This window comes from Platichthys flesus, chromosome 24, assembly GCF_949316205.1.
Source record: "Platichthys flesus chromosome 24, fPlaFle2.1, whole genome shotgun sequence".
In the NCBI taxonomy this organism is placed as follows: Eukaryota; Metazoa; Chordata; class Actinopteri; order Pleuronectiformes; family Pleuronectidae; genus Platichthys; species Platichthys flesus.
This window is the reverse complement of record NC_084968.1, coordinates 10333592-10355496: the sequence shown is the minus strand read 5'-3', so window position 1 is coordinate 10355496 and position 21905 is coordinate 10333592. Positions and strand designations below refer to the sequence as shown.

The window sequence follows — 21905 nt, the reverse complement described above, 5'->3', positions numbered from 1 at the left end:
ATCAGGTGACAGACACATGTGCGGCTCATTGGCAATCACAAGGACGGCCAATCACCTGCATTTGATCAGGTTGGAGTTGACTTCACGTCATGGGGTCAAGCTATTATCTTATAAAAGCAGGTGAGGTGGGGGGGACAGGGACATATTGTGCCAGTGTGATCAGGTTGTATCAAGGTTGTGTTTGACGTCAGCGTGTGGTAGCAGGTGTAGTTTGCTAGCAGCCAGGCTAGCTTTAGACACTGTGCCAACACATCAGCAACTATGGCTTTGCTGTTTTGGTTTGGGTAAGTTGGGTTGGTGGCAGTAACACAGGGTCACATGTGAAGCACACGTTCAGGAGTGTCAGTGTAAATTGTGTGCGTTTGTCTTGCAGCATGGCCTTTGTGTTGTTGCCTGCGAAATCGGACGACATCCCAGACGGTAATTGAATGAATGCGTGTGGGCTCGTTAGAATCGGGTGATTCGTAGAGAAGTCAACTTGTTTGTTCACACAGGAGCTCACAGTACGGAGTGTCGTGAGTGCTACTTCGTGGTGACTGTTGACGTCTCGTTCACTGGAGAGGAACTTCACTTTGAGGCCGTCGGTGAGTCCAGCACTGGGTCAATAGGGTTAAATACTGCTCTGGATGAGGCCTGTTGTCCGATAGAACCAATAACTGATGGGCAAACATTGACGCAAGAAAACTTACTCCATTATCTTTTAATACTTTAGATTTCATAAATTCAATGTGATGGTGCGATTCTTTTGGGTGGTTGTACGCGCTGGTTTTGTTTATTGGTGGAGTTGCACCCCCCCCATTGCTGTAAATTATGCCCTATAGCCTGCAGAAGGGGCAAGCAGTCTAAACAGGGAGCGAATCAATTTTCTTATTAAACCATGATTCATATAATCCTGACACCTATTTAATGACTACATCTGCTATTTAGTGAATAAATGTTCCTCTTAACCTTTCAATATTTAAAAAAAAAAAAGATTTAACCTGAATTAGCAGAAACTGATTTTTAATAATTAATGTGCTGGTTTTATACTACTTTCCATTTCCTTCAGATGAAACGGGCGTGTACCCCATCACTCAGCAGTATTCAGCCAAGTGTGGCTACACTGTCAGTGTTCTCCCTCAAAGCCGCCAAGTGGAGCTCCGAGCCTCCTACTTCAGCTGTCACACTCACAACAAAGTACATTCAAACGCACACACACAAAATACAGGTGTTCTTTGGTTAAATGGGAATAAACTAGAAGGCCATCCACCCATTACATTTTTTTTTTTTTTACACCTTCAGGATGATGACGTTTTCACATTCAACTTCAACCTGATTTCAAACCATGAAGGAAAGGAGGTCACCTATGCCTTGAAGAAAACCTGTACTCCCTCTCTGCCCTGGTCTCCCAGGGAAGTTACCTGTGAGACCAACTACATGGAAGTAAGCTTGTTTTATATCTTGAATACTTTTCATTCCGTATTCAGATGTTTACTAATTTTGATTTCTCTGTAGGTGTCTGTGAGCAGTGAGTTGGCCTGTCCATCTGGAGAGACGAGTGATGATTGGAAGCCTGTATGTTGAAACCTTGTTGTCTGCAACTGATTTTTTTTTTTTTATCTCTAGCAGCTGTTTTTCTATATTTGTGTTATGTTCCAGGCTCCAGCTGCTCCAGACTGGCAGGTGATGTTTCACAGAGCGGAGGAGCCGTTGACACCCATGAACCTCTCTGTAGCTCGTGAGCAGGGCTACTCGATTGACATGACGGAGAGACGTATTGTATTTCGTACGCCATATGGACAACCTCACTCATCCAGTCTGGAGGTAAACTGCAGTGATTCAATGTCTTTCTGGTTGGGCATTTATTCCAAAGCGGGTTCTGACTCTTTCTCTCCAGGTGAACGGTGTTCCAGTCGAGGTCGTCCACGCAACTCTGTTCTCCAAACAAAGCTGGGTTTTCATCATTGTGGACCTCGTGGCTGCTTGCTCCATGCGTCAGTATTCCAACCTTTTAGCCGGTGGCTCTTTTCCCTTGACGAACCAGTAAATGTGCATTGCGTTAATCTCCACAGATGAAGGATCGTATCATGACAGTGGATACATGGTGTGGGAGACTCCTGAACTGCCGAACCCGCTGCAGTCTGGTCTGAACAACACACAGGTCAACATCGGGGTCGGGGGTGAACTTGTGCAGCAGCCCGCTGCAGAGGAGAGGGGCTTCATTGTGGAGAAGCACAACGGCAGAGTGGAGATCAGCATCCCCTATAATGCTGAAGGAGGATACAGGAAGGTGAGATGGCATCAGATGGATGTATGAAGGTTGACGGACACATTAGCCTTTGAGACATTTGCTAGAATTCAAGGTCCAAAAATTAAAATGGTAAAATATGTCAAGATTATCTAATTCAAACTTGTATGGATGACTGGCTCTAAAATATTATGCAGTGGAGGTCAAAAATGGCTTGGAGAGGATCTTGCTACACCATAGAATGCATGGCAGCTCCCTGAAAACTGATGGCGAAGTGCCTTGAGCGCCACCTGGTTGCTGATGTGAATAATTGTAATGCATTAAATATTTACAGCAGCCAGGTGTATCACTACATAAGAGTGTGCTGCTTTCTTTGCCTCTAGTAGCATTTAAGAAAAGCGATAGAAACATTTGTTTCCGAATTTTGAAAGTAAATGTCTCTTGCAGAGCTTTGTGTCTGGTGGCCTCTACGAGTTTTACGTCTTCAACCTCTACTTGGAGCAAATCTTTGTGACTAAGGATCACGAAAAGACCAGACAGAGGTATCACAGGACGCTGGCCAGTGCCTTGCTGCCGCTCCACGTCTTCACTGTAGACCAAACTGTTGATGAAGAGCCCACGTTCAGCGTCTACCTCGGCGACGTCCCTGATGACATTGAGCTGTCTGCAGTCGAGCTGAATGGCCACAGGTGTGACGCTCCCTTTAAAAATACCAGCGGCCACAGCGTCATCGAAGTCTTTCATCCCAACAACACCCATGGCTACACTCTGAAGGTGCCTTTCGATGACCCTGTTGTCCTACATCAGGTAAGAGGTCTTTTTTTGATTAGAATATGAACTTTAAAATAATTGTGGTCAGTGAATGGCGTAAACTACTTTTTACTTTTGAATATTCAGCGTTTTCTGTCATTTTTGGACTTCGCCTTTTCTTGTTTGACTTTCTCCTAGTTCTCTAAAGAAGATGAAGCTATGAAGCACATACTGGAAGTCAACTACACACTGACCATTCTGCCTGAGAATGAGCCGTATTTCCACCTGACCTCAGTCATGGCACTATCGGACGTCGGTAAGTCACAAACCTCATGATTTTACTGTCAAACCAATTAGAGTTGAGTTCCTAATTTGTACTGTATCCATCAGCTCCTCCAGAGATTGACACAGTCTGTTCCGAATCTGGAATCCTCTTCAAACTGGACCACCGGCCTTTCGACTACCTGTGGCACATCAGTATCGGCTCTGACCTGCTGACGCCAGAACTGGCAACCCAGCAGGGCTACATCCTGACCAACGATAGCCAGAGTCTGCGGCTCGAGGTGCCGCTCTTCACTCATGGATACGTGTACGAGGTAGGATGAGGACAATTGCACTTAATATGAATCTGCAGTTGGTTAATGGAACAAATCTTTGTACTAAGAGCAATGATTTGATTGTGTCTGCAGGACTTTAGTTTGAAGGGCTTCACTGGTACTTTTGAGATGTTGGTGAAGGATCGTGAAACATCAGAGGTCCTGAGTTCAGCCGTCAAGACTTGTCCATTCACTGCTACTGAATTTATAGGTAAGAATGTCCTGTGCTTCACTGGATTATTTGTGGACTTAAAACACAGATGATTTGTGTTGTTTGTTTATATATATTTGTCTCTGTGCAGTGTGTTCCAGTGACGGCAAGATGACTGTGGTGGCCGACTTGTCTCTGGCCAGCCTGGGTGGAGGAATCCCTGCTAGATCCAACCTCCTGAGCACGTACTGTGGACCCAAAGAAGCAGACGACACCAGGGCTCTGTTCTCTTTCCCCCTCAACAGCTGTGGATCCACAGTCAAGGTTGTGCTCATACCATTAATCAAAATTAACCCTGCCTGGAGTTTATAAAGTTAAAAGATGCGTAAATATTCTTTTTTTTATTTAGCTTTTCAAGGAGAGGGTGACCTATCAAAATGAGATTATCTACAGCAAGAGGCACTTCAGTGAGAGCAAGGTGGATTCAGAGCCGATTACCGAGAGGTGTGTATTTGTGTCACACTTTTAAAATTCCTCTGGATCGTGGTGGTAATTCAATCCTTGTCTTCCAGGTTGATAGTGCAGTGTGTGTACCCTCTGGCTGGGCTGCACCGCCTCTTCTCTGTGCACAAGTTTGAGTCTGACACGCCCGGTGTCGGCAAAATCCTACACACTTCCCAGTCCACCGCAGGTACAGTAGAGCACCACCCGCTGGTCCTCATTGGCTGTCAGTCGTCACATTTGTTGTGGCGCTTGAGCTGTGTTCTTGTTTGTGTTCCTGTGCAGAATCTCAAGAGACCACCACCGTCAAGCCGAGTACAGAACGCCGAACCACACCAGCTGCCAGAAGGACAACCAGAGCACTTGCAGTTTTCCAGCCTGCTCACCGACCGAATGCTCAATACATCAGAATTTATCCATTTCAGAAATATTCAATAATAAAAGGCAAAAGCAATCGTACAATCACATTTTAAAGGTTTATTGTATCAGTTTGTTAATTTTTTTTTTTTCATTTCTTCACAGGACTTCAGGAGCTTTACAAACCAAACTGAACCCTGCCGTGATTTAAAGGATGTGAAATTTCATATTTTAAAAAGATTAAATTGAATAAAGTTGTGTTCATAAATTTGTTTTTTGTGCCTTTTTTTTATTAATACCTGTTAAGCTGTTAAAGGTCTCTGGGGTACATCTTTATTTTTTTAAAGATTCAAGTTTAGATTTTGAACATGTATACAACTCACTTAAAATGGTTAAGATGTGGTTCGGATAAAAGTGGAACAGAGTCAAATGCCAGTTTAGGGAAAAACAGCACATTAAAAAATGGGGGGGAGAGTTTCCATTTAAAAAAAAAAAAAAGTGCACACTAATGTGAAAGGCCCTAGATGCATTTTGATGTTGTGATCCAATTATTTTAAAGTATACTATGCACTTAATCCTTGATGTCCTGGCTCTTTTTGTGTTTTTTTTTTTTTATAGAGGCACACTTGCATATATGTATAAGGGCTTGATCATCATTCTAAACAGGTTTTTAGGAATCTCGGACAGATGTTTAAATGTGCTGATGGAGGAAAGTTTAGGGCTCATACCTGTGACATCACATCTGGAACAGTTTCAGTTATGTAAGAATTTAAGACATTTCTATAGCTCTCACATTAAACATGGTTAAAAACAATTTATGAAACGCATACAATTATTACAGCATTTAAATGTTAACAAATAAAATGAACTTTATCTAATACATTTTATGACACGTATACAGTCTTTGGTCAAATATCTTTGGCATAATCTGGTGACACCCGGTGCAGTTTGTGTAATGAAAGGACATTTACACAAAGTTAAAATTACCTTTTCAATAAAAACTGATTTAAGTTTTTTTTTAAATTGTATGTGTGAGTTTGTCTTCATTGGAGCGGTTCAGTCAAACATACATCCACCATTAGGGGGCGGTAGTTGTCACTGTTCCCACCTGTTAGCAACCAGCATTGGTAACTTTTTTAGTTTATTTCTTCTTCTAGCCACGTGCGACTGTTTTCGAGCCTCGAACCTAAAACACACGAGTCCACCATGAACCTCCGAGAAGAACATCCACCCGTGAGTCCTCCACCACTTTTGTTTGTCACCTTAAATGCAACTTAGAAAACATGCTGCTGGTTTATCACCTACATTTCCCATGTCCCCCCCCCCCTGTCAGAGGTCCAGGCTGCGGGTGGTCCCCCCAGTCTCCTCCCGGACCCTGCAGCACCCCTCCCTCCTGCCCCTGTACCTGGCCGCTGGGCTCGCTCGACATCATGGAGGCTGGGACAACCCCACAGGTGAGTCCACATCCGTGCGACAGCTTCACGCAGCCGCGCAACATCTGTCTCACTCCGGCGTCTCCTCCCCAGTCCACGCCATCACCCCCGACGAGTTCTACTACACTGACCCCACCGGGAGCTGTGGGACGAGGATCCCCAACATGCTGACTGATTTTGGGGTAAGTCTGCAAAGCACTGGCCACTGTACAAACCCATCCACGGTACGACCAGTCAGACAACTGCTGGATGCATGCAATCTTCCTGAATCTTGAATTAGGTAATATTCAGAAAACACACTTTCTTCCCGTTCAAAAAGAAATCCAAATTTGGAGATTGATCAATTGAATCATGATTCAAGGCTAGCATCTGTTGATATCTTTAGTAACCATGTCACATTGTTATTTCTTGGAAGTTTTGACAGATTTTGAGGGTTGAGTAAAAACATATTTCCTGTTTACTTAAATTTCAAAAACTTTCATTTCCCCTCTTTCAGTTTTACGATTGTTTCCAGCTCAACACTCCACCGCCCTTGATGTCCTCCTGCGTGAACCCATCGAACCGCCCAGACCCATTTAGTCTCGGGCCTCACCCCACTAGAGAACTGGGCCGCCTGGATTGGAACATGAACCCCATCCGTTTACCAGTGAAGACCAGCCAGGCCATTATCCAGCTCACCCCGGAGGAGGACCAGGCGGTCACTCACCTCCTCAAACTGCGCTACCAGGAGTTTGGACCAGATGATGAGACCCCCACTAAGGAAGTGTACCAGCCCTCCTCCAGGGACGGGAAACATCAAAGTCAGGAGGATTTGGGGAATAAGCCGCAGGCGGGAATACATTGGTCGGAAACGGAGCTTGAAGCGGCTGAAACCCTTCTGAATTTCTATAGCTGGACTAAACAATCAGGGCTCAGTGCCTCCAGAAATCATCCGCCACACCAGGATATGGATTTGGCGTTAGGCACCGAAACCTAACCAGGATACGAGAGTTTAACTGCCTTAAGAGCATTCTTATCAAAATGTCACTGGTTTCAAACCTGAGGATTTCATTGTCCCTGGGTGTCTCACATTTTTTCTTACAGCATATCTTTTATTTAGTAAACAAGTCAAGCATTTTTTTTTTGCTCCTTGCCGTTTGTGTTTTTGATTTAAATGTATTTTCTATGTTTCACTTTGTAATCCATCAGTGTTCAATAAAAATACAAAAAGATCCACAGTTGAGTTATTGAGAAACAAACCCGCTGTAGCTAAAAGGTTTTTTATTAAAATCACTGCAAGTGTTTGTTTTTTTCGAAGGAAAATATCCCCCACTCCTTATTTACAACATATTGTACATTTGCAGTTAATACATAAATAATACAAACTCTTCACTGCAGGTGGAGCTGCAGCATTGCTCCACAACGGACGGTGGCACAAGCTAACGTGCTCGTCAACAGGGACAGCTCCTGAAACTGGAAAAACATCTGCAGCTCAGCTACCAGCCACATGCATGCCCAAAGCTCTCGTGCTTCATAGAAGTCTGGGGTTTGTAGTTCTGGATTAATTGAACTGACTGACTAGATTCTCCAGCAGTCAATCTCCATTCTTTCATATCCAGTCACAGAATGCGTCACATCTCAGACTCGCTGACAGCTGACGTGTTGTCATGCGCGACAGGAATGCGGAGGATCTCAAATCGGGTATGCATGTGTGAGGTATTTATTTTTTTGACGGGAACGCCCGGCTCTTTTCTCTGCAGCAGGTTTGACTTTTTGTCCGAGCTATTGCCGGAATGATTAGCATGTCGGTTTGGCAGTTTGGCAGCCGTGCCCGAGGTCAGTGCAGGGCTGCCGTGCACGCTCGCAGGAAGAGGCTGGTCTCACTTTATTGAGTGCAAACATGCACATACCACATAGTTGCTTGGAGCATCAGTGATAAATGATTTACGTCAAGTTCCCCGGTGCTTAAAAGCACACGCACAGGCACACACACAGTATAAATAAATAGATGATTGCAGGTCTTTTGTGACGTCGCCCTTTCCTCTCTCATCCCGGGCGATAGAAAGTGACACTTAAAACCAATAGAAGCCCCTGAATAATCTTTGCACAGCGTTAACGTCCATTTTTAAGTGAGGGTGCGGGTCTTGGTGGTGGAGACCATGCTCGCGGCCTGAATGACCCTGTAGCGTTCTCGGAGGTTTCGCCGCCGCATGTGCTCGTTGGTGATCTCTATGACGTTTCCCACGGGGAACCAGCCCTTCTCCCCGTCTGACAGGCGGCTGCCTTCGTACCAGCCTGAGAGGAAAGAGAGGAGAAGCAGGAGAGGGGAGGAGAAGGTGGAGAGGGAGGAGAACAACACATAGGGGAAGATTGGAGGAGTCTGTATCGTTCATGCAAGAAAGTCAAAACAAATCAATAAACTGCTAAGGTGTGGGGTGGAGGATTGACACAGTTTTGAGGATCAGGGTGTTTAAACGAGCAGAGTAAAGAGAGGGGGGGGAATGTTAATGATACAAAATCCCATCAGTTCATTTTACTACTTTAATAGGAACCTTGTCCCTACTGCAATTTACACTGATAACATCAAATTCAGGCAAATTGATTGGTGATTTTAAGTTCTTGTTAAGATTTAGGAAACCAGCTTTCCTCTGCTACAGATAAATAAATAAACGACTCCTCCTCTGTCTCGGGAGTTCCCCCACTTTCCTACCTTCGTTGGTTTTGCGGATGATGTTCACGATCTCAGTGGGCTCCAGGGTGAGCTCGTCCGCCTGCTGGGCGATGTACTGCTCCACACACTGCACCTGAGGACAGTCTGACACACACACGAACGCAGGAAATGTCAATAAACTATGGCTGCAGCGTGGATAGATGCTTCACGTTTTTGTGCTTCCTCACCCCAGTCTTCATAAATCACTTCGTCTTCATCGGTGGCCATTTTGGTGGGGTTTGGGAACGCCGCCATCCACCGATGCATGTCTGACCTGTTGACGTGAAACGGTTGGAATGTGTCACGTGTCTCAAAACATGTTATGACAACAATTCCACGCTTCTCCCTTGCTGCAACATGAGGCTCGTGTTCTGTTAACAACTCACTGGGAGGGCGCTTTGAAGAGTCGCTCCATCATTCGCCCCTGGTGGTTCTCCAGCAGGGTGAGATTGAAGCAGTTGTCATAGGGGCCGCTGCCGCTGCCGCTGCTGCCGCCGCCGCTCCCGCCTTCGTCCATAGGCTGCAGCTGCACCAGAGAGCGGTGGGCGTGGTCCATGACCACAAAACGCTCCGCACTACTAGAGAACAGGAAAGATAAATCACATGTTAGTGCTCCTGAAATGCTTCTTCATCAGTTTCCCCCCCGATGGGTCCTCAATCACCGGCATTGTCTGACACGCCCCCAACTCGTACAAGGAGAGCGTTATCAGAAGGTACAGCTGAATATCATCTGCGTAGAGGCTCTAGGAGATACTTCCATATTTCATATAACAGGCACGTTGCATTTCTTTCCGTGTTTCTTCTATGTGGCATCACCGCCACATCAAAATTCTGCTCCCGTCTGCAGTCTCAGTTCCCCTCACCCACCACTTCCTGCTCCCTGTGAGGAAGCGTGGGGTATTCCGACCCCCTGTTGTGATGGTCACATTCATCATGGCTGAAGTGGCGTCATGACAGCTCGTTAAAAACGAGAGGGTGGGAAATCTCCCCCACTTTCATTTCTACCGGGCCAACACAACGTAACAACTGAAAAGTGACATGAGTCACAGGGTTAATGATAAGCTATGATTTATTATGGCTCATAATATGTGCTGATTTTCCAGAAGATGCTGGAACGAGGTTTACTTTCACTTTCACAGTCAACGCTGGGTCACTACTAACATGCAAAGACGCCTGATTGTTTAGGGCCCTAGAGCAGAGAGCGATGCCTGAATGAAGTTAGTAAATTACTATTGGTATCACCCTGCTCTCCTGCAGTTTATTACTGTGGCAATGTGTATTTTTCTTATCAGTGTTCAAACACCACACGATCCCCGCCTCACCCCTTCTTGACGGCGATGACGAGCAGGTCGTTGAAGAGGAAGAGGTGGACGGGAGTGAACTTGGCCCTCATGTTGAAAATGGTTCCACCTTTGGACATCTCCTGCAGCTCGCCCTTCTTCTCCAGGAACCGGTTTTGAGAGATGATCGGGATGGCCTGAGGAGGGCAGAGGCCACGGACAGAAACGTTAACGTCTATACTCCGAGTCCGGCTGAAGTCTACGGATCCGTCTTTGCCGGAGTTTACCTTGAGCTTGTCGAACTCCAGCGTCTGAGAGACGTGGATCAGCTCCTCCATCTGTCTCATCTTTCCCACCTGAGTGTTGCACTCGTTGATGATCTGTGAGCGAGGGCCAAAGACAAAATGATCAAATAACAGCGTCACAAGTGAAGAATGTCAGTATCTTTCCACACCTCATGTTCCCTCCAGCCGTCATAATGTAAAGCTGGCTCTGTCTCGCAGGGAGTATCAGGTTCATTCACTCTTTGGAGGAAAAAAATAATAATCAGGCTCTAGCTGCCATTGTCCCCACCGACACGAATGAGTCACTGTCACAGCCGAGCTCGTTCAATAGGAAATCCTTCACGCAGACAAAGGCTGACGTCAAATTTCCCTAAGGCGTGTGCAGCATTTAAACACATGGACCTGTGGTCAGATGGAGGAGGGTGAGGAGTGAGGGACGTTTACCTTCGACATGGAATCCAAAGCCTTGGAGGCCGCCTCCTCCTCTTTCGTCCCCTCCTTTGTCCTCTTCAGGATGTTCTGCAACGACAAACAACCACTTTCCATTTCTACGTCGGACAAACAGCATCAATGGGACGCATTTTTTCCATCTACGTTTGAAAAATGGATAAATAAAAGGGGGTCGTGAGGTCGAGGCGAGGCGTGTCACAGTGTTTGCTTGTCGGTCAGGAGGCGGCTGCGGGATAGATTGTGTTGCAATGAGGAAATTCCACACGGCGTCACACTCTGATGGATTCCGACTAGGGCCTGAACAAAGCTCAGGGTCAAGTATACTAAATATTCTGCAGACTTCTGTTTAGAGAAGTATTTAAAGGTCGCAAAGGCCAACTGCATAGAAGTCATGCTCCACTCGGATTTCCATGACACTGATCGGCATTTTCCACCATCGAACCCGTTTCTTCCTCTGTAGTGAAAAGGTAATGACTACAAATTAACCCCGTTAACAATAGTCTGACTGAGGTGTCATGTAAACCTCAACAGTAATTAGGTCATACTCAGAAGAAGCAATAATCAAATAAATATACGTCCAGTTTTCTGATCTCAGTCGAATTCTGTTTAATTTGTTCAGTGTGCAGCCGTGAAGCTGTTTTCTAGCAACAAGTGGAGTGTGTATAAATATGCCCCTGCTTTTAATAACTATATATTATCACATTACTTAACCCCACCTCTGTGAGCATTTTGATTCGCGTTATGCGCTGGAAGGGGAGCAGCAGGAAGGACATGAAGGGCAGCCGCTGGCACTGCGGCGACTCCTGGAGACGAGTGATGACGCCGGCGAACGCCACGTTGTTCTTCCTGCAGACGAACATAAATGCAGATTAATGCTGTGTGCAATGCAGGTGAACTGTTCCTATTCTTATGCAACAGGATAAAACTTAGTCTCCCTAGCCTGTTTATATGTGTGCTTTTATTTTGTCACCTTTTTATTCCTGTGTTCTATCTTTCTCTAACTTTTATCCCTCTTTTTTTACCCTATATTTTCAGAGAAACCCTTTTAAAAACCCTTTAATACTCTCATCAGACATCTGTCTATGTACCTAACAAATAAACCATAAATACATACATATATAAATAGCAACAAGCTTTCCTGGTGTGAGGGAAGAAATGCTGAATTCCTGGACTATAAAGCTAAAAACAATAATCTTATGAATCTCAAATAAAGATTGAAGCTTTCAACGGTTACATAGTGCTGCTTCTTACATGAGAGCAGTGAAGGTCTTTTCTTGGTAGATCTGGTTGCGGACGTAGTCGATGTAGGCGGGGAACTTGTGCTGGGCGTGGTAGTGGATGATGTCACAGATGTCGGGGAAGACCAGGTCCTCGAATATGCGCTCCTCCAGGTCTTTCAGGAACCTGTGGAGTCAGGCAGCAAAGCTTCAAAACCCACAGACAAATCTGTTCAACTCGTGGAAGTGTCTCGTTGTAGAGCAGCTTCACCACATGGCCTGGAGTCAGCAAATGACTCATCACAAACACTGAATGACCTCCCGGTGGCCTGAAGCCATTAATCATCCCCTTATTTCCCCCTTTTCCTTCCTCCTGCCGCTTCTCTCACCTCTCGCTGACCTCCCTGACCCTCAGGATGTTGGAGAACAGAGTCTTTGTGTCCCGGATGATCATGGTGTCCTCCAGCTCGCGGCTGTCCCGGAAGTTCTCGATCAGGACGCGCAGGGATCGAAGGTACGAGGCCTCCGACGTCAGGACCTCAAACATGCTCTGCCAGGAAAACAGAGGGGGGGATGTTGCAAAGTCAGAAATGTGACTGTAAAAGCTTTCATGAACTTCATATGGGGCAAATCAATATAAGGCGAGTGATACAGTGAGGGAGGATGGAGCTCAACCCATGTAAAAGCTGATTACTTTAAGATGTGATTGACAGCTTTCATTATAACTCTACTGGATCTCCAGTTTCTCTCCTCGCTGCCTCATTGATTTTTCCTTTATGGGATCGCGCCTCTGTACATTAGCCCCTGCCCCTCCCCCGCCTCACCTCCTGGTACTTGCACTGCTCGGGGGTGAGTGTCTCCAACACGCCGCTGTCCCTCACTGTCGGCAGGTCCTGCCACAGAGTGCTCTGATGGGGCGGGGCCACAGGGCTGCCCCTGGGGGGTCCGCTTCCTGCTCCGGCCCCGGCCCCGGCCCCGGAGCGACGGGCCGTCAGATCCATGGCAAAGTCCACGCTGGCCTTACTGATGTTACGGCAAACGGTCTGCCGTCGGATCTCCTTGTTGATGACACTGGCGCGGTACGTTTGGTAAAGAGGCTCTGAGAGAAACGAGGAGCACACGGAGGTTCAGCGTGGAGCCGGGACACGTGTCGTCCTCAATACGTGACACAGACATGTTTCACTGACAGGATTCCCTTGGCTCTGAGCTGGAGCAGCCAGTTAAATATTGAATTGCTCACTGAGTTACTGGTTTACTACCAATGGTTCAAACTCTACCAGCTGTACGTAGTCCATAGGATGTTGTGTTGCAGTATAGAATTGGGACATATGTCACGACTGTGAAGTGTGTAGACTAAACATTAACCCCTCAAAGCTGAATTATGATGGTGCATTCACTGACATTACACGTGCTGGTTTTGCTGACTTTTTTTGTTGTGTTTGTTGTGGTGGAACTGGGATCTTTCTAAATCAGGGACCGCAATTTAAACCGAGCGGACAATAACATGTCCAACATCCACGTCCTGATACTGGTGCATGTTTGAGTCATTCCTTGTTTACTGTGAGCTGTGTGTCAGTCTTACCATCCTGCAGACGGGACTCCCAGCTGAACAAAGACTCCCTCCTGAGGGAGTTGTTCCTGTGAGAGGAAAGGGTAAACATAGACAGTAATCTATTCCTCCATACACCAACAAACATGACTCAAGATTATATATATTTTTTACTTATTATCGACAGATTCCATAAACAGACGGAAACCATTAAAACCAGAATACGTTCTATCTTTTTATTGATTTCAGTTTCATCTTGTTAAAAATGAAAGGCCTTAAAACTCACAGTTCTTCCATTAGGTCGTCTTTATCTCCTTCATGTCCTCCATTCTCCTCTGCTTCTAAAAGAAAAGTAAATCACGTCCTCGCTTTCAATTACACAGAAAATTGAATTCGTGAATCGTTCACATTCTCATCTCAGGCGAGGATAAAAGTGTTTGTTCGGAACCAACCTCTCTTCGTGAGGGACTGCATGGAGGCGCTGCTGAGCCTCCGGGGGTCTGTGTTTGGTGGCGGTGGCGGGGGTCTGTGCGGCTGCAGGGGCGGAGTGATGGCTCGTTGGAGGCCGCTGGGCGAGGAAGGGCGCAGGGCCCGCCACTCCTCCAGGGTGGGCTGGGGGAGAGGAATCCCGACTCGGTGCATCGGCGAGAGGCAGTGGCTGTCGGGAATCACCGGCATCCTCGGCGGGATGGCGGGCGGCACGTCTTTCGGTTCGGCCTTCATCTGAAACTCGGACGTAGGGTCTGAGGTGCTGTAGGACAGTTTAGACCGAGGCGCCGGTTTGAGTACCTTGATAAGAGGAATATCCAGTTCCTTGGACACAGGTGCTGTATTTTTAGGAGCAGGGTTGAAAAATGGAAGCGTGGCCTCGTAAATATTGTCTTCTTCTTCTTCTTCTTGCAGAGGTGTTTGGTGGACCGGGGGCGACTTAGTTTGTTTTGGGGGAACAGGCGGGGACTGGGAGCGAGTGACAGCGAGAGAGGCGAGGACAATGGGGGGCCCGGGGTCCGACCGCCGCCTGAAACCATCGCCGATCAAAATGTCCAGAGAGTGGTTGAACTTCGACTTCTCTTGTTTCATGTTTGGCATGTCTGTCTCATCGGGCTCCGAAAACGCGTCCTCGTCCTGACCGTCCCTGTCCAGCTCTATCTCCTCATACTCCTCCCCCTCCTCCCCCGTCTGCTCCTCCACATCAGTCTCATCCTCCTCCTCGCCTCCGACCTCCTCCTCCTCCTCCTCCTCCTCACCATCATCCACTTCCACCGGCACCCATATCAGTTTCATGCCAGGCCGCTGGCGGTGGCACACGCAGCCGCAGCCCGGGTCACAGCCGGGACTGAGGGGCGTGTCCGGGCCGTGCGCAGCCTCCGCGTCACCTCCTCCAATCAGCTGCAGATCCACCTCCTTTCCATCAGGCGCTGCAATCGAAAAAAAGGCAACACACATCAGCTGCTTTGAAATGAAAAGGAAACAAAAAGGAATTTGACTTCTTCCTCTTGTTCTTATTGTCTCCAGACAGAACAGCTCACTTTGATTTAGAGAACCCGTTTTTCCCCACATCTGCTGTTACGGCACATGCTGGACTGTCGAGTCAGCAGTTCTTCACGATACAACACGTAATGTGTCTTTAAATATTCATGGAAAGTTTGGATCATTGAAAAGGAAAGATCCAGTATGGACGAGAGGAAATGGACGAGGGAAGGAGTTGAACTAAAGGCCTCACAATTTTTCTATCAGTCAGGACAAAGATATTTTGAACAATATAGTTCAACCCAACACAGATTATTATTTTCACTCCCTTTGAATTGTCCTTGAGTGCTTTTGAAACTTTTAAAACATAGTTGTACATGGAATCAAATCAGATGTAGCCTTTCAGACATTTTTAAGTGAGTTTAAAAAGGCCACTTGACCCTTGATCAGCGTGTTTACGTCTATATTAGGAATTCATTAGTCAAACCATAATCAATATATGGGTTTGTTGCAGCTGTACCACTAAGTATAATACTCTTTTTTAAATCAATATATATTGGCAAAGAAAGGCCTGCTGTGAAATGCTTTCTGTTTCGGACAGAAAACCAAAATAAGGAAGTGATATGTGTTACTAAGAAGGAAATATTAAAACGTAAACAATAAAATGTCACTTCTTGGGTTTCCTCTTTTCTGGAAACCTGGATGAGGTTAATCAGTTTGACGTATTGAGGAACATCAAAGTGTGTCAAAGTGTTCAATGGGATTTATATAACATCTATATATGCTGTGTAATCACCAAGCAAAAAAAACATTTCTGCCTTGAAAACAGAAAACTTAATCAGAAAACAGCCGTTTTAAAGTGTCAGAAATTCAAACTGATCCTCACAAAGACACAAGTACACACACACATGCACAAACGTGTGTGTGTGTGTGCGCTCAGGTAATCAGCTGACTGGCAGAACCTGTAAATGGCTGTTGGAACACATCAATCAGGACAGCGGCACCACACCCGTCTCTGTGAAACACTGGCAGTCCTCTAAATTTAGCCTCCGCTTACTTTCAAGACGATGTTCTTCCTTTCAGTTTTATCAACTTGATCAAAAACTACATTCAGTCTGACGTCCGTGAGACGCACTGTACCTGATCGGCCTCCCTCCACGCCGACGCCCTCGTCTCCTCCCACGCTCTTCGTCGGTTTCTTCAGGATGCGACTCCTCTTCATGGGGAGCGGAGGAGCCTGCTCCGCCTTTATCGGAAGCTGCAGGCTGCAGCGGCCGGGTTTGGGCTTTATTGTCGGCGGCCTCTTGAGCCGCTTGATCGGTGTGAACTCCGAGGTACCGTTGGGTCGCTCTTCTGCTTCCTCTGACTCAGAGTCCTGCCTGCTGAACTTGTGTACAATCCTTTTGACTTTCCCGGAGGAGATGCTCGTACCGTCACCTCTGTCTCCCGGAGGGGGGGAGTCGGTTTGAGATGAGGGCTTGGGGGGGATCTCCGGCCTTTGCTTGGCCTCGGGTTTGAGAGCTGGAGGCAGCGTCTGACTCCGGGACACTTCCTGGACAGACATCGTGGCTGGAGGGGGGGGGTCTTCTCTCACCGGTGTGTTTCACTCAGCCCTGACCAATCACAGGTCAGGCTTCTAGGGCAAAGGTCAGTGTGAGTGTCATCGCCACCTGATGAAGAAAGAGAAAAGAAAGTTGATGCTTCGATCCTCTAACTATAAAAAGTGCTATACAATTAAAGCTAATTATTATAATTATTATTAACATGCATTCAAGTTCCATGGTTAGGCTCAAAGTTTCAGTTTCAAGGTCCACGTGTCATACTTCTCAAACTTTTCGTCTCAAGGCCTCTTACGTAACATGGTTCAATGTAATTATAGTAATTCTCGGTAGCTGAAGCAAACATCTGCTGCAAGGCAATAAGCACAACACAACTTCATTGTGTTCATACGGTCCTAAGATGAGACTGAGACTCACAGACGACAAATCCCTCAGTAGGGCTTCGGAGCAAAGTGAACTTTGCCCATTTTAAAGGCCCACTCCTTCCTCATGAGATAACATTTCACATCATACAGCAGGAGCTAATGTGAAACCAGATGAGTGGCTGAAGGTCATTGGTTTAGAGCCATGAAAGATGAAAAATGAGAATTCCTCTCATAGTCCCAGACGTCTCTCTGCGACTTCTCAACCTGTTTTCTGATGATCAGAGCACAGACACACAACTTGGTTTCTTCATTTACTGCCTTCAAGGCCGAGATGTGTCAGAACTTCTTCTTCTGTTTGCTCTCGATACGTGTGTAACACTGGTTTTAATGGTCGGATTCGATATTCATAGTTATCCACTACTTCAAACAGATGTACATTAAGATCTGCCAGATCCACTGTTCCCCTCGACTGGTGGAATAACATCCATCATTGTTTTACCTCTCAGAAAGTTTACACTTGCTCATTAACTCCTTATACTGTTTGTACAAATGTCACTGAGCAGGTTTGGTTTTCACCCCCGTCTATTTGATCGTGAGCAGGTTAACCCGTCCCGAGAGAGCCAATCACAAGTGTCGAGCTCGAACTATGTCACTTCACATCTGGCACTGGAACAGTTCCCCTGTCAGCTCACTTCTGTCATTTCTGTCTACCAGTACAAGGTGTTGTCTGGAGCCAGTCTGACTGCACAGATCGTAGATGGCTTATAAAGATGGACGACACGTTTCCACTTCCTCCCGCTATCCTGCAATCTGCCATCTTGTGCATCTTGAACCTGCGCAGTGGCTCAACCAATCACGAGTCAGTCTCAGCTGTCAATCATGACGTTTCACCCTGTTTTTAATAGCATCACATAACTAATTAAAACCAGAACAACATTAAACAACACATACTCTTTCAAAAATCGGACAATTCATCTTTCATTTTAGTCTGGTCCATGTCCCACCCATCAACACAGAGGAGGCAGGGTTCATGACCTGTACTACAGCCAGCCACCAGGGGGCCATCAAGGCGTTTTTGGCTTCACTTTTGAGGAGCTGTTGTCTATGCATGAATACACAATTCGTGATTTCTGTTTGTAAACACTAAATGAACTTGCTTTCAGCCAGTCGACAGATCTGATGTGTGTTGCTGCCAAATCTTTAATCTTTCAAAACTTAAACCTCGACAAATTTCCATGCTCACACGTCTCAAATCCAATCTCTACAACACGGAGCCTCTGTTCTTCCGCCTGTAAATGTCTAATAAAAGAAATATGATAGCATCAAATTCATTTTCCATTCCGGGCGACCAAATGTCCACGCTGCAGATTCCTCTCTCAGTATGTTTTACTGGTGTGTGTGCCTGTGTGTGTGTGTGTGTGTGTGCGCGCAGCAGCTGATGCAATATCAAACCGAGCGAGGGTTACTCATCTTCTGACTCATGCACAAATGAGAGAGCGTTTATACTGCACCGATCTGAGAGACTCTTAAAAGAGGAGCGCCACCTTTTCTGGATGTTATCTAGGAGAAACCTCCATCAGAAAATCCCAGCTTCAAACTCGAGTTTGGAGGAGTTAGAAACAGGAGAGGAGTCGTAAAGCAGCAAAGGTCTGGAAGATAGAGTTGGAAATGCATTGTAGGATTGTGTGTTTTTAGAGCTTGATAAATAAATATGTATAAAAGTCGGGATATCAGGGGCTCTGCTGCTTTCTCTTATTTGAATCGGTCCCCCCTGCAAGTCAAATCTGCAGAACACACCTTAATAGGACAATCACAAAGTGGTTTACCGCTGTATGACACATTAATAGGCCAATTTAGTGCCTGGGATTTTCATAGGAAGTGGTGACCACCCCCAAACAACAGGTTAAAACACACGTTCGGCGAGACAGCCAAAGACAAGCGGGTAAACAAGAAGCTGCAGGGCTCCTGATCTAACTTGACTGGAGCTGAATGTTTTTCTGAGAAAGCGCACCGGCGAGTCGGACCAGTTTGAAAAGGCGACGCTCCTTCTGCTGCTGCACAGTCACCGAGCTCATGATAAAGAGACAGACTGGGTGTCACGTTTCAGTCTCGGGGGGGGGGGGGGGGGGACACTTTGGTTTGTGCGACCGAACAAACGTACAAAAACAATGAGAACGAGACAAAGCAGGACGGAGCGGAATCAAGACTGAGTGGAGTCGATTATAAAAGCGTATTCAACCTGTGTGTCTGATATATCACAATGTGTGTGTGTGTGTTTGTGTGTCGGTTTGTAAAGGTTTCGGTTTTGGCCCTCTGGTTATATCATTGTCTACGAGGTGACACATAAACCTAAAAAGGAGGGTGTGTACACTGATAAAGCCCTCACAACACATTCTGATATGTAGTACACTTGAGGACACATGCTCCCCCCCCTCCCTCCCTCCCTTGACTTTCTCTTAATCAGCCCCCCCGTCAGACTTCAGGTCTTTTGTCCGACCATCTTTGTCGACCTGGTTCGCTCAATAGCTGCATCCTCCGGTCGACTGGACTGGTCCCAGTCCGCCTGGGTCAGTGGGCCACTCATTCATCCCGGTGGGTGTATTTGTCCTGGTGAATCCAACACGTACCAGACACGGTGTGATCCCTCCAATCGGGGCCGCTCGACAACAATCCTTAAGTGCTTTGAGAGGGGGTCCATCAACACAATGCATGTGTGTGTGTGTGTACAGTTTACCATCTGCTCTGGAGACTAATGGGTCAGTGTGTGTCTGTGTGTGTGTGTGTAAGTGAAATGGGTAGGGGGTCTTTAAGAGAGCTGCAGCAACCATGATGATACATGTGATGTGCCTGTATGCTCCACGCTGGCCAGGAAGCAGGGGCGGAAAAGGTGTGTCGGAATAGAGAATAGAAAACACACACACACACAAGCACACAGGGGGTGTTATTGTATATACACCGGTAGCTTTAAGAAACTGTGTTATAGGTAAATATCACAACTCAGACAAACACTGAATCATCCAGTGGTGGAATACATGCGTGTGTTTGCTATGTAAATAATGATAAACATGAGTAAGTGTCATGGATATGTTTGTATATAATAATGGTATTTCTATTATATTCTAATATGATATTCTATTATATTCTCTTATATGGTCTGTAGAGTGGGAACATCTGGTAAAAGAGGTAAAATAATATTGTGTATAACAATAGAGAAAAATGACTTTACAGTAGAGCAGTGTCAGTTTGATCTTAAACTGGCTTTCGCAGGTATTTCTGCGGTTTCCCATAAGGGAACAGGTGCTTTCAGACTCGGAACCTCCCAGTTCAACCAAACTCCAGTGGAACAAACCAGCGATAATCCGCTCATCTCGCTGGAACCCATGAACGAAAGCAAATCAAACTTACCGGTGTTATTCGGACATGTCCGCTGGTGTCTCCTCAGTTATTCGGCTCTAGTGTCCGCGGTACCACATTGTGTAGTTTAGTGTCTCCAAGACAGAAAGCTGCGGGTTCGAATCTGCCAGCGACGTCACAGCAAGTTTATGCCTGAATGTTAAAATGATGCACGAGACGAAGGGGACGCGGTGAGTGTCTCATTGTTTGAGTCTGAGCGGAGCTGCCATCATCCCCCTCCTGCCCCGAACGTCTCCCCTTTGTTACCCGGAGCTCCGGCTCTGTGAGAGGGGAGGAGAAGGGAGGCAGCAGAGGAGGAGAGGGGAGGAGGAGGCAGGAGGGAGACGACCAACCAGAGCCGCCCCGAGGAGAGGAGACACGATTTCAAAATAAAACAGTGATTCATACTCTGGTTTGACAGAAAATAATATTGTGGAAAAACAATTATTGTGGTAAAAAAAAAAACATCATCACATGTTATATTAATATAATAATATAATACAAAACATTTTCAGAGCCATGTAAGCTTGAATTCATTGCATGTGTTGAATAAATACAACTTAACACGAACCCTAACTTTACATTTTATACTATATATATATATAGTAATAAAATATATGTAATTACTTATCTTTCTTTCTGATGGACTTTTTCCAGTTCAATCCACTCTCCATCATTGTGAAGTTTGATTTGAAGAACGTCAAAGTGTGTACTGTATTGGAAAATTGTAAGTGAACGGAAAATAAACAATCGACTAAAAAGGGATTTAAATAAAAAATAAGACAGGGTTTTTACAACAGTGCCATTAGCTAAAATCAATATGTTTAGACAGATATTCACTCATAGGATTAGAACCCTTAATTCTATTCCCCTATACTTTTGAATGAGTTTCACAATTGATTGAAACCACATTGATTCATGGTTACAAAAGTCGTGCCAGAAACATATACAAATTACTTTAAGGATATTTTCTCTTATTCCCTCGTATGGCAATGTTTCTTAATCTGTTCTCAAACAGAAAACTTGCTTCAGCGACATCAGGGTGATATGAGGCCTTGTATTAAGACCTTTATTTTGAAGAACAAAATATACAAATAGCTATTTCCGGCTCTTCAAATTAAAATTCAACAACTTCTTACTTCTGACAATCAATTAAACTCATCAAAACCCTGAATATGTATTTTACTGTTGATATTCCAGATGTATCATTAAATATACGTTTTTATTTATCATTATTAAATAGAGATCAATTATATTGTATGACACGTTTTAATATGGTGATTGGAGCCTGTAAATAAGAAGCATATGATATAGTACATAAAGATCCATTATAATCAGAATTATATTAAATTAAATGTGTCCCACACTCTGATTCTTGTAAGGCGCCAGAAGCCAAGGTTGGAAACCACTGGGTTATTCTCTAACAATAGGTTTTTAAAGCATGTTAAATCATCCAGTATCTAAAATCCAAAAATATAAAAGTACCTTTTAAGTAAGGCTGTCAAATATATGTTGTAAAGTAGAAAATACAATGGTTTTCTCTGAAATGTGTTTGATCATGTTAAAGCCCTCAAAAAGCCAATTCATTTGCCTTGAAAATAATAATGAAAAGGTCCTCACTGTCTGTCAGTGCT

The 21905-nt window shown here is 45.5% G+C and overlaps 3 protein-coding genes across 4 annotated transcripts; 2 read left to right on the top strand and 1 right to left on the bottom strand.

Annotated features, from left to right (window-relative positions):
* Nucleotides 1–145: 145 nt before the first annotated feature.
* Nucleotides 146–4854, top strand: LOC133949988 (uncharacterized). The gene is made up of 18 exons (XM_062384116.1): nt 146–284; nt 374–420; nt 495–584; nt 1049–1176; nt 1282–1422; nt 1495–1554; nt 1639–1803; nt 1877–1973; nt 2052–2269; nt 2675–3034; nt 3176–3293; nt 3368–3573; nt 3667–3784; nt 3876–4048; nt 4134–4228; nt 4297–4415; nt 4511–4669; nt 4748–4854. The coding sequence occupies exons 1-18, from the start codon at nt 262–264 to the stop codon at nt 4774–4776; spliced, it is 2346 nt and encodes a 781-aa protein (XP_062240100.1). The 5' UTR covers nt 146–261; the 3' UTR covers nt 4777–4854.
* A 934-nt stretch (nt 4855–5788) lies between these two features.
* On the top strand, nt 5789–7153 carry LOC133950291 (uncharacterized). The gene is made up of 3 exons (XM_062384541.1): nt 5789–5815; nt 5916–6197; nt 6512–7153. Exons 1-3 carry the CDS (start codon nt 5789–5791, stop codon nt 6989–6991), a joined length of 789 nt encoding a protein of 262 aa, XP_062240525.1. The 3' UTR covers nt 6992–7153.
* Nucleotides 7154–7316: 163 nt separating this feature from the next.
* arhgef15b (Rho guanine nucleotide exchange factor 15b) lies at nt 7317–20569 on the bottom strand. 2 transcript variants are annotated; one of them, XM_062384114.1, is made up of 16 exons: nt 20284–20569; nt 16095–16624; nt 13937–14902; nt 13771–13825; nt 13518–13573; nt 12760–13034; nt 12325–12485; nt 11970–12122; nt 11435–11564; nt 10713–10787; nt 10272–10364; nt 10027–10181; nt 9091–9279; nt 8893–8978; nt 8705–8809; nt 7317–8289 (listed from the first exon to the last, which is right to left on the bottom strand). In XM_062384114.1, the coding sequence occupies exons 2-16, from the start codon at nt 16516–16518 to the stop codon at nt 8120–8122; spliced, it is 3093 nt and encodes a 1030-aa protein (XP_062240098.1). In that variant the 5' UTR covers nt 16519–16624; nt 20284–20569; the 3' UTR covers nt 7317–8119. The 2 variants fall into 2 exon arrangements, with proteins under 2 accessions (XP_062240098.1, XP_062240097.1); XM_062384113.1 differs by having other exon boundaries at nt 9091–9282; nt 20284–20568.
* Nucleotides 20570–21905: the final 1336 nt, after the last annotated feature.